Consider the following 12,585-nt stretch of genomic DNA (forward strand, 5'->3'; position numbering starts at 1 on the left):
AGTGCGACCCAAGTGTCAAATCTGGAACCAAATATGGACTATAGCGAGACTCTACTGTAGTTTATTTAATCTGATGACCAATCTAATTACGAAAACTTTTAAAAAATCTCAAGAAATTAATTTTTACACACATTTTTAAAGATTTTCTTATATTTTGATTTTCTAGCGCCAGATGAAGAGATATCAACATATTTTGAAATTTCCTAAGAGATTAGTGAAGATACTTTTAGAAAATAGAGTCTCTAAAAAATGTCATCTCATTTGTAATTATTGAAACTGTACTGAAAAATCTGCAAGATTCTAAAAGTACGAGTGCAACAACTAATTCAGCACTTCACACGTATCTTCACTTTTTATATTAAGCTTGATTCTAACTCTGGTGTCAAAATTCTTTAAAATTAAAAGGAACGGTTTTTGATAATTTTCTAATCATTTTTTGCAACAAGCTGAGCTATTTTGTAGTCCTAGGTTTTTTTTTATCTTTTTCGCTATTGTTATATTAGATCAATTTCTCATCACCTGTCGACAATAGATCCAGAAAAGGTTCTTCATCGCAACATAAGGAAAGTGTACCACGGATCGGAATGTTAAGCGACATGCTCCATATTTAGCTGAAAGTATGAGCCACAAAACACTATTTGGTAGTTTTTCATATTCCAGTTGATACATTAGTGATCTATTTAACTATTTCCGTGTATTTAAACTTTTGTTATTTACGGAAATTACTAATATATCGGTTTAAATTTAAATACAAGGATGCAGAGTGTTCCACGGATCGGAAGGGGGTGAGCCACGGATCAACAGACGTTTTTGGTGAGGATTCTTCTGTTTTTTTTTGGCATCCAAATCACTCCATAAGGCTCCCAGTGAAGCTTTTTCGTCACCCTTACACTGTGTACTGTATATTCACATGAAAAAACTTTTAAAATTGTCAATCTTAATAAAATTTTCACTGGTAAATAGATCTTTCACAACAAAAATATCCAATAATGGCCGTGAAGATGACCTGAGAACGCTGAGCGCAATTTTCTACGAACACAAGTGTGCCGATCCGAGGAACAAGTGAAACAGAACGTACTTGTTCGCAAAAAACAATATATTTTTCATTTTTATTGTCGACATAAATAAAAAGATGCACTGATAGTGAAATTAGAATCACTAAGTATTATTTTTTTAATTAACAGTTTTAAAAATTTCAACAAACCTTTTCAGTTTGCCGCAAGAATTAAAAATCTTAATTAAAAGTAACGTAGTCTAAAAAAAACGTAATTAGACGAAAAAAGACTTTATATTTAAGCACTCCCACTTCCAAAGACTTCCAAGCACTTCATTTTCAGCTGTACACCACTTCCAACCCTAATATCTCCCCCTTGAAAACGATAAAATAGGAAGAACTACAGCGAATTTGAGCAAATTAGCTTTATAATTAGACGTGAAAATTGTCAACAAATTTTTTCGCCCAATTGAAAAAGAGTCTACTGTATCATGTAAATTTATCTTTATAAATGGTCTGTGGAACAATATTTTATCACGTTAAGGTCCAATTTCATTTAAAAATCGGATACAAAACTTAGTTTTAACACTTTAAAACCCAAAGTGACATTTTACTCCAATTTTAAGTTTGGAGCTTCATAGTAGGAATTCTATTCAATATTATGCTAAAGTGATAACACGAATGTGTAGAGAATTTAATTAGCTTTCGTTTAGTCCAAAAAAAAATAGTTAATAACTTTTTTATTATTTAAAAAGTTAAGAAAAAACCAAAAAATTGGCGTAGAATACCAAATTGGCGTAAAATGCCACCTTTTTTATATGGAGTTTGCATCCGAAATGGACATTTGAATGGTTTATTCTACATAACCTAAAAAATGTTACCATTTTTTGAATTTTGAATTCGAAAAAATCTTAAAAAATACGTGAAAATGTAAAAATAATTATAAAAAATTAAATAATATAAGACCTAAAATTGTTGTAAAGTGGTACTACAGAGAAAAATAAGGTGAAAATTCACTTTACGTCTTATTTTTCTTTTCCGAATTCCTATTGGAACTTCACACAAAATTTTATTAAACAAAAAGCGCAAATTAATGAGAATTTGAAAATTTTACAGGAAAATATATAGATATGTTTCTAAGATCCTTACCAAATTGCTAAGAAAAAGGAAATTCAATAGAAATTGCCTTTTTTCTACGAAAATCTGTAAAAATTCACTTTGGCATTTTTTGTCCATTTTCACAAAATTTATATAAAATTGACAAGAAAATTGGGAAAATATTTATTCATAAAATAATTTACGAGTCCTCGAACTGCTGTAGAAGTCTTACGGAACAAAAAACTTGAAAATTTGGTTTTTTGTGGAGAATATCTACACGTATTTTATGCCAATTTGGTATTTTACGTGATTTTTTGACTTGGGATTTAAAGTGTTAAACTGCCCCACTTCCCCCTATCCTTTACTATGGAAAATCCCTTCAATTGTCTCAAAGCTTTTTATCAGATCGTCCGTTAAGAAGGAAGAAATCAGAAAATCTAAGCTTTTGCAGGGGTCTCTTAAGTTAAGAGAAAATAAATTGGTTTAAGTCCAAGCTTTCGCATTCAATCTTTTATCAAAGCTTTCTGCAAACTTTATCCAAAAACCACCTAAAATTGTTCAATCATCCAAAATCTCAAAATTATTCATAACAGAAATCTGTAGAATAAACTTTCCTGAAAATTGCTGTTCTGCTCAGCAACACTATCATCATCATTTTCAACCGCTTATCCCTATTTGGGGTCGCGAGCTTAGGACATCTAAGTTAGCAGTCCACGTCTGCCGATCTTCCGCCACTTCAGGAAGATGTTCACGGTCAAACCTGAATTTAATTCAGCCACCTTGTCCTAGGTCTACCCCGAAGTCGACGCCTAATAAATTCAGCAACGCCAAATCATAAAAAAGACGCCGAAGGACTCCTCAAACATTCAATTCAATTAAATTTTCTTTAATTCTTAAAAACTTAAAAACTCAGTTTCCATCCAGTATATAAAGAATACCAAAGATATCCTCATTAGAATTTTTTTTTGTTCACCAAAAAGAAAAACTGCTAATCAATATACGAGTGAATAAAAATGGTACATTATTAGCATTTTGGAGGAAAAAAATGTGATATTGGAAAAGAAAAAAATTAATAAATGGAATTATGAGAAAAGCATTAGGATTTTTTTTTCCATTAATGTCTTATACAAATGCCTTAATCCAAAAATAGGACAAAAACAAAAAGAAATATTTTTAACATTAAAAATTGATTAATTGCGATGTTTCGGACTTTTTTTTTAGCTTATTTTTTTCTCATTGTTATTCATGCTTCTTCTCATCATCTTCCTTCACGGGATTCTTTTATTATTTTTCAAATGCTCCTCATCTTTTCCTGTTTTTTGTTTTTTAATTTTAATAATTTTGTATTTTTTTGAAGTTTTGCTGCGACAATGTTTGTGTAATATGAAGAAAAAAAGAATGATTGTGAGTTTAATTTTTTATCATTTTCGTATGTTTTTTTTCTCTTGTTCTTTTCTTTTTTATAATTTTTTTTCTTTAATCTGTTGCATCTTTCAAAAGAGAAAGGGAGGGGGGAGGGAGAGTAGTTGTAGTTTTGGGGAGTGGAGGAATATTATAAGAAATCAAATGCGAGCGATCAACGCCCCTTCATCTTATGACAATTGTCCAGAGTCAGCCACAACGATTTGTTTGGATGTCTTGCCAGATTGGCTGCCGAAGCCCTCAATCTTCTTCACCACTTCCATACCCTCCACCACCGTACCGAACACCACATGGCGATTGTCCAGCCAGGATGTCTTCACCGTGGTGATGAAGAATTGGGAACCATTGGTATTTGGCCCAGCATTGGCCATAGACAGAGTACCAGGTCCCAAATGCTTCAGCATAAAATTCTCATCTTCAAACTTGGAACCATAGATGGATTTTCCACCAGTGCCATTGTGATTGGTGAAATCACCACCTTGGCACATGAAATTGGGAATGACACGATGGAAGGTGGATCCCTTGTAGCCGAATCCCTTCTCACCAGTGCACAGAGCACGGAAGTTTTCAGCCGTCTTCGGTACAACGTCCGAACGCAACTGCAACACAAATACAACAAAAAACAATTCAAACTATATTCCCCAAAAAAAAAAAAATCTCCCCCCAGGCATATAAGTCTCCAAAGATTGCAGAAAATTGCCTCTTAACTTGCATATACTCCACACTCTTCTGATTGAGGAAGAACCCCATTAAATATTGCACGGAAACTTGAACAATGATTTAGGTACTCTTTTAAAACTCTAATCTCAAAGATAACTCATTTCTGCAACTGAGTTTTTTCTTCTTATGCTATCAATCCCTCTTCTCTCTCTTTCCTCTGCATCAGCTGTTTATTCAATTGTCAACTTGGATACAAAATTCAAAAGTTCACCATTAATAGAGATTAGGTAAAGTTTGTTATCTGTGAATACTTGTAAACAACTTAATTTCCAAAATTTTCCTTTAGCACAATTTTCCAACACAAATTCAAACCAAAAAACCCCATACAAATTAATGCTTCTTAGAGTTATACAAAAACGAATATAAAAATATTTTAATATTGCAAATTGGAAATATGTATATTAATCAGCTCATTGCGTAGGAATTCCGTTTTTTGTGCACCAAAATATATGCCAATAACTGAATCATCAAAAAAGATTCAATAGGCCAAATGACTAAGCATAAAGAGAGATGCTTTTTGAAGAAAAAAAAAATTATTTGAAGCTACGGTCTTGCAAACATATATACAGTCAAGTGTGCTAATCCGGGCGCTTCGCTATCTGGATCATTTATGACTAATCCACTTAAAATAAATATTTTTATTTTTATTTCCGTAATATAGTCACTACAGTAACATAATATCGTCGGTTTCGAAGAAGACTATTGTAAGTCTATTTACAATAGTATAAAAAGATATCATTGGATGCAGAAACCTTATATCTATATCCCCACAAAATTTTATGTTGATTAAAATATTCCTGCAAAAGTTACAAGAAAAAAACTTAAAATCATCGTGCGCAATTATTGAGTTTTTTGCACACAGTTTTGCTGTAATTAATTTAAAAGTAGAGTTAACTAGAAGATATTCAATACGTAAGTATGATAAAATAGTTTCAAAAGCTAAAAGTATACTAATTGCAGTGAAATTAATGAAAATAAATTTTAGCTGTCAAACTTAAAACCTCTTTCCTGTAAAGTTTACATTTTCGACTTACAATAGTCTTCTTCGGAACCGATTATATAACTTATTCAAGTTTGAGAAAAAGCAAAAATAATATTTTTATCCATTAAATAAGTGAGTGTAATCGACTCATTTCAATCTTGTGCCAGCTAGGTTCTTCATTAAAAATTTTCTAGCAGTGATATTTTCGCTAATGACAGCTTGTTGATTGAAAACATTTATTGTTTTTTTTTTCTTGTGAAAAAAGTATTTTAAATCCAAAGGTTTAATTAAAAGTGAATTAGCGAAAAGGCGACCCAGTTAGTGCATGCTGACTTATTTCAGTATTATCATTATTTTATAAATTTTCTTTAATATTTTTGATAATTTTAATTTTATATTATGTTTCTAAATGAAACAGTGAATTATTGTATGAATTTAGAAGAAGTAAAAAAGAATTTCATCAGTCCAAAAACAAGCGTTTAAGTAACACTGTTAGGAAAACGATCCAGTTACCCCACCTTACAAAAATACACTTAATCAATAAACTGGTAGTTTGACGAAATGCTCGAACTCATGACTTCGATGCTTCACCTTAAAAATACTTTTGTATCATTTATCGTTTACCGGTTTCCAACCGCTTAAATAAAAATAATGATAACACAACGTTCCATAAAGGAACATAGGCCGTTCCGCAAGAGGAGTTCGGGACACCCATGATACCATTTGGTTGAGAAATATGCTCTATAGCAGAGGAGTATAAGAACTGTTTGAAACCGAACAAACGTCAAATGAAGCTTGTACGTCAATGGTCAAAACGCTACCTCAACAGACTTATTTTGACGTTTATTCGGTTTCAAACTATTCTTGCACACCCCTACTCTATAGGGCCTAAATTTTGAAAGGTATTAGTGTTTGAAGGCAAAATATCCGCTTTGGACATGTCTAAAACATACCCAAGACTTAAGAGCATCCGTGGTTTACCTTTTGAGATATTCGCAAGTGGTTTCTGACAGTGGTGTCAAATATAAGATTAATATTAATATTAAGAAAAGCCGAAAAGAGAAGAATATAGTATGCAAAATTTCAAATGGAAAATCATGTGTAAGAAAGAGTACACTCTAGTAGAGTAATACGATGAGTAAGATATTACTGTTTGTATTAATTGCTTTCTGAATCGTATTATAGGCAATTCGAGCAGTTTTCCATGCATGCCAACTGTGATTCGGTCAGTTTTCGAGCGAAACACAAGAGAGAGGCAAAATAAAACACTTATAAGTTTGAATAATTATATAAAAGAAGAAAATGTATAAAGTTTTACTGTAATACAGAAGTTACTTCTACAATTTACCTACTCTTGTTTTTTTATTAATTTCATATTTCTGAGAAAAAATAGCATTTTATCCCTGTGATGTCTAAGGGAAATCAACAAAAAAGAACCATTGCTTTTGTAAACAGCATTTCTAATTATAAATTTCAAAATTATTTTGTTTATCTGAATTACGACAAGATAAAGCCCCAGTTTCCTTTAGAAATATGCGAAAAATAGCGTCTTCAATGTAGAACGACATCTCCATACAGTGTTATTAAGCCTTATTAAAAGGAACAGAATTTAAAGCTCAACATGTTTCAGTCTTAAACTTTGACATAACACAATTTGAAATTTATTACTCTCACGTTTTAATGACCCGTACGTTATCTAGCAAGCCAAGTTAATTTAGCCTCAAAGGTTTAGGTTTAAGTTCACTATTAAGACTAAAAAATATACTTTTTGGAAGCAACGTTTTGAAAAGGTGTTGCAAGCTTTAATCATAATGATTGCAATAAATATCTAAGATTTTAATGTCATACTTTATAAATATCCATAAGAATCAATTTTTTACAAAACTCAAAGAATTTGTTTTCTTCTTGGATACCCAGATTCTCAAAAAAAAAAAAACGAGTTCAAAAAAAAAACATAAATAAAAAGTCAAATGTTTAACCGTAACGCAAATACTTAAAAGTTTAAGCAAGAAAATAAACCAGTAATAATAATAAAATCCACTCATTGCAATTTACAAGAAAAAAGTGATTGTTTTTAATAGTAATTATCCTCATAGCACGGTAGTCAGAGTAAAGCCGTGAAATTCGTATTTAAGTACCGCAATCGTAAACTTATTTAACAACTATTCTGGATTTTATGTACTGTATTTTAACATCCTCGTGGGTCGTCCTTGAGATAAAATCTTCATGAAATCTTTATACAATCTCTCAAGTATTACCGAGATACATACACTATCACTAGGATCATAAATCAAACAATCTGCATAAATTTCCTCCACCTGATCCTTTATGAGAAAAATTTATTGATTGAAAGCATGTGCAAGTAAAATTTGCATCTGATTGTATGAATATTTTTTGCGTTTAATAAAAAAGAACAAAAAATATGGCATAACTTTATTATAATCGAGTAAGAACGATAAAAAGCCTTAAGATAGTATCGTTTTTGTTAGATTTTAATGTCTTACAGAAATTAAAAAGTATTTCAATGTTATAATATAAATTTTATGTGTAAATAATATCACTATTTGCTTCAATGATTAATATATGTTCGAACCTAAACAGAGATGTATCAAAGATATCTGACTTAGAGTAAAATGTGTAGGAAATGTAGCTAATAAAATAACTATTAAACGTATAAAAGACTGTAAAACAATTTTGTTTTTCAATATCCTTAAAAGTTACTAAAAAAAAAGATGGCATTTTTTTTTTCATTAGTTAAACAGAATTTTAGGACATTCAAAGGCCTTTAACTTTTTCCGTATGAAGAATCAAATCGGTTCGGTAGAATCTGAACTAATGTCGAATAAGTACCAAAAACCGCATAATATACTTGCTTACATTACGGGAGCAAAAGCCAAGTGAATTTAAATGCGGAATTCTTAAGATCCTTAAGAGTGCGCCACTTTACTTACAGTAATCTCAGTAATGGAACCAAGAGCGTTATAAGCAAATAAAAAGATTTTTGGTTCTATAATGCCTTACTTATGCCGAAAATAGACACAGACTGATCCTGGAGGATACTCAGCTTGAAAAACTTGGCGGCAAAGGATCAGCCCAAACTATCATACACTGAGGATTTAGGATCAAGGATTAGCGTTTTCAGCGTAAATTTCTATTAAATCTCTACACTTTGATTGCTGAAACACTTCTTAAGTGCATTATCAATGGATTTATTTTTCGTACAGGAAGGAGCACTTTGACCTTCCCATTACTCCAATCTTAATGCATTTTAAGATTTTGCGACATTGCTTACCATTACTCCATGTTTTTTCACCTAATTGCAATTTCGAAAAGCACCCAAAAATACCCTAAGTTAAGCTTTTTGTTTTCAGCACTGGCGTTGATGTCGCCTAATCCCCGTAATTTCAATAGACCTCGTGAATTTAGAAGATCAGATTAATACTTTCTGAACTGCGAGAATGGCAAAAAAGATAGCAAGTGTTTTACCATGCCTCTCTCTCGCGCTTCGCTCGAAAACTGACCGAATCACAGTTGGCACGCATGGAAAATTGCTCGAGTTGCCTGTAATACGATTCAGAAAGCAATTAATACGAACAGTAATATCTTACTCATCGTATTAATCCACTAGAGTGTACTCTTTCTAACACACGTGATATTCCATTTGAAATTTTGCATATATATACCTCTCTTCGGCTTTTCTTAATATTAATATTAATCTATGTGACACCACGGTAATCCTCCAAATTTTGGGCTGATCCGTGAGTGTATCGACACCAATCCTCATTTTTCGGGCTGATCCCTAAGCCGATTCCTGAGTCTCTTTGGGCTTTAGGGAATTCTACAAGACTATACAGTAGAGTCTCCTAAATTCTAACGCTCGGGGGGTATTTTTGACATTTATCACCTCCCAAATTTGAACAATTTTTTTCAAAACTAACGATATTTTTGTGAGATTGAATTATACTTTGAATAAAATTCCCGTTCCTTCTCACAACTCTTAGTGGTAACATACTTCCTTCTCATTTTGTACGATTATAATATATATAAGCATTCAGGAAGAAGCACATAAATATAATTTTCATTCATCCAGAATACGATTTTTTTTAAACATAACCCCACAATTGACATTTTGAATCCAAACGTCGTTCGAATTTGAGAGAGTCAGATTTGAGAGGCTCTACTGTATTAAGAAAAAAATTGCTTCTTGGGCACTTCAGGTTAATATTTTGGTCCAGCAGCGATGCGTTATGCCATGCCCAACACACAATAACTTTTGTTTGTAAACATGTTTTCAAAATTTTCTACGAGAGAGAGCGAGACGACTAGATATACATTTCATTCACTCTCATAGGGAATTTTGAAAACATGTTTACAAACAAAAGTTATTTTGCGCTGGTCATTATGCCCAACGCACAATAAATGTTGTTTGCAAACATGTATACAAAATTTCATATGAGAGAGAGCGAGATGACTAGATCTCGGTTTCGTTCACTCTAATTGAAATGTCAAAAACATGTTTACAAAACAAAAGTTTGCTCAAAACAAAGCCTACGAGGTTCTTGGCACAGAAGTAGTAATAATGCTCAGCGTAATTTTCCTAAATGAAATTCAAATACCAAATTCTCCCTAGAACATTTAGAAATAATACTAGGAAATTTAGATCGTTCTTATAGTGTGCAGAGATCTAAATTCTCGTTACCCATTTAAAAAATGTAGGAGCTTTAAACAATGCAAAGCATTTGACTGTGTTGAAAGAATTAAATGGTAAAATTACAAAATCAATAGAAGCTTCTCTATGCTGGACAATGAAGCTCTATACGAAAATATTCCATTGAAACTGGTATGTGAATTAGAATAGAATAGCTATATGGCAAGCCTTTTTGAAAAAAATACCTGGTGCAACAGGAAATCCATAGATTACTTGAATTTTGCATAGCTGACCTACATTTCATGAATTTAGAAAGTTTTTGAATTTTTCATCGGTTTTTCAGTGGTAGAATGCTCAATATACTTTTCTTAGGAAGGTTATCTAACTTCTTAAGAAAATTTCTGTAGAGAAATTTCAGTTTGGGCCTAAGTTTCCAAATATTTTCTGTGTCTCATCTCTCATCTCAATTGGAGAGAAAGAGAAAGAATTTACTTATCAATTCACCTAAACTGCTAATTTGGAGCTAAAAATAGAAAAAAAAGCAATTAGACAATCTTTTGGAGACTTTGAGGCACTGATTAAATGAAATAGTCCCATATTTGCCGGCTAGAAAGTTATCTTTTCTCTCTTTCTTTTTATGGCCTTTTCCCACCCATTGGGACCGCACCTGAGGAACCCTTTCCGCTGTCAACACACGCCCAGAGAGTGGTCCCAAAATTAATGCGCGACACATTGTCTATTGTGTGAAAAGTTACCGAGGAAATGAGGGAAAAATTAAGAAATTCCAATTTGCCAGACAATGCCAATTCATTGGATGAAAGTATAAAAAAAAACCACGCGCGCGCGCACTTCCTCCTCACGGACCACAGCGCCACCATCATTAATGACATTAACCTCAGTGACACCCGGTGTTCTGGAATTTTCCTATGCGCCACAGCGAAACATGACACGAGAAAACCCAATCAAATCTACCCTTTTATCGCAACTATCCGCCCACTGGATGACCCTGAGTGGGTGGACAGTGTCCTTGGTCGCAATTGGGGCCACAATGGCCTCTGGTTTCTTTTTTTTTTTTTGGTAAAATTTCCTCAGTCGACCTTCCCCACACCAATACATACAGAGCAAGAGGCTTCGTGGCGTGTTGCAGCGTACAATAAAATATTCCACGGAATGATGATGGGTTTGGGGAGAAGCATGTGGACACGCTAAACACCCTGATCGGTCATAACATCGATTTCATGGCAATTTATTGCTTTCTTTCTGCCCCCACAGCGTCCCGGACAACCTTAATACAATGAACTCGCCCTCTTCTGACTCAACGCACTCTTGCGACTGCAGCGCCACAGCAGACGCCCCCATGCGTCACCCCAATAGATTCCCCATTGAAAAATTCATTTCCACCCAATGCCGTACATGAAAAACTCATCCTAGAAGTCCTTTTTCTTTCCCCAAGTTCACACCATTTGCCGGGGGCATAAGAAAAGCCGGCAGCCGGCTTTTTGTGCACAAATGGCCGGCAAATGGCGTGACCTTCCACATGGTGCGGTCCCCACTTATCTCACCAAATTCATGCAATATAGATAAAAATAATTAACTCACTTCCATCACAATGCGCCCAATTGGGGCATGGTCGGCGGACATGTCGAAGTAAACACGCGGTAATCCCATCTTTTTGCTGGCAAACTCACGAATTAATTGCAGTGATACAGCAGAACACTTGAAATTCCGTCCAATGGCGAGAGAAGACTGAAGTACCGCGGCCATCTGTGGGTAAAAACGTACACTTGAAGGTGAAGTTTCGAAGGCGGAAGTTGAGTCATTTCCACGCAAAAATTGCCCATTTTCACTTTTTCACACAATTTAGGCTGATTTTCTCACTTTGAAACTTTCCCTCTAGCTATCTATGATTTTTCATGTGAATTTTGCGTGTTTTGAAGCTATTTTTATCACATTTTCTATCGATCAAACATGTGAAAAATTTCCCAATGTTCGAAAAAATATCCCAAAATAGACATACCGGAATTTTATCTACAGAAATTGTAGAAAAAAAATGCAAAATTTCAGAAAATACACCAAAAATGTACAGTGGAACCTTTTTATGCTCTATTTCCTATGAAATAATTTTAATTCTTTGCAAATTTATTATAGAAAAACCTAGAAAAATGAGATGGATATAGCTGAAACATTATACTCAATTTTTTCACTTACCTTTTGGCGTTTTGTGAGATTGTCAATTTATCGACTTACAAATAAACTTAATAAATGCTTAGTAAAAGAAATTCACCTAAATTATCACGAATTTATTGAAGAATTGATGGAATTTATGTAATCAAACAATTCTTCGAACACCCCTAAGCACCACGTTTTCGAACATCGAATATTTCGAAATCCCGCCATCGAAAAGGCACAAACACACCAAAATCCCAAAATTTAAAACTTCACAGTAAAAAAATGTGTAAAATTTTTACTACACAACACAGTAAAAAAAATGTGTAAAATTTTACTACTATAATAGTGCAAAATCGACCATTTTAGTTGTTTAATTTAAAAATGTTTAAAAAATGCAAAACATTTTGGTAATTTATTGTCACGTGATTGAAAATTACCACTATTATAGTTGAAAAATTTTCAACAATGTTGTTTAATTTGAAAATGTGTAAAATTTTAACAGTAAATAGTGTGAAATCGAATAAATTAGTTATTTAATTGCGATCTGTGTAA

The 12,585-nt window shown here is 33.0% G+C and overlaps 1 protein-coding gene across 2 annotated transcripts in view; it reads right to left on the reverse strand.

Moving 5' to 3' along the window:
• Positions 1 to 2,962: 2,962 nt before the first annotated feature.
• The window catches only part of LOC129806943 (peptidyl-prolyl cis-trans isomerase-like), a 170,171-nt gene continuing 160,548 nt past the window's right edge, over positions 2,963 to 12,585 (reverse strand). The window contains exons 1-3 of one of the 2 annotated variants that reach the window (XM_055855821.1): positions 12,073 to 12,238; positions 11,464 to 11,628; positions 2,963 to 4,113 (exon numbers count right to left, since the gene is read on the reverse strand). In XM_055855821.1, the coding sequence (XP_055711796.1) occupies positions 3,685 to 4,113; positions 11,464 to 11,628 (594 nt within the window). In that variant the 5' untranslated portion in view covers positions 12,073 to 12,238 and the 3' untranslated portion in view covers positions 2,963 to 3,684. Of the gene's footprint in view, positions 4,114 to 11,463; positions 11,629 to 12,072; positions 12,239 to 12,585 lie in introns of those variants that run through there. The other variant, XM_055855822.1, reaches the window with a different exon arrangement.

This window comes from Phlebotomus papatasi, chromosome 3 (genome assembly GCF_024763615.1).
Source record: "Phlebotomus papatasi isolate M1 chromosome 3, Ppap_2.1, whole genome shotgun sequence".
NCBI classification, from domain to species: domain Eukaryota; kingdom Metazoa; phylum Arthropoda; class Insecta; order Diptera; family Psychodidae; genus Phlebotomus; species Phlebotomus papatasi.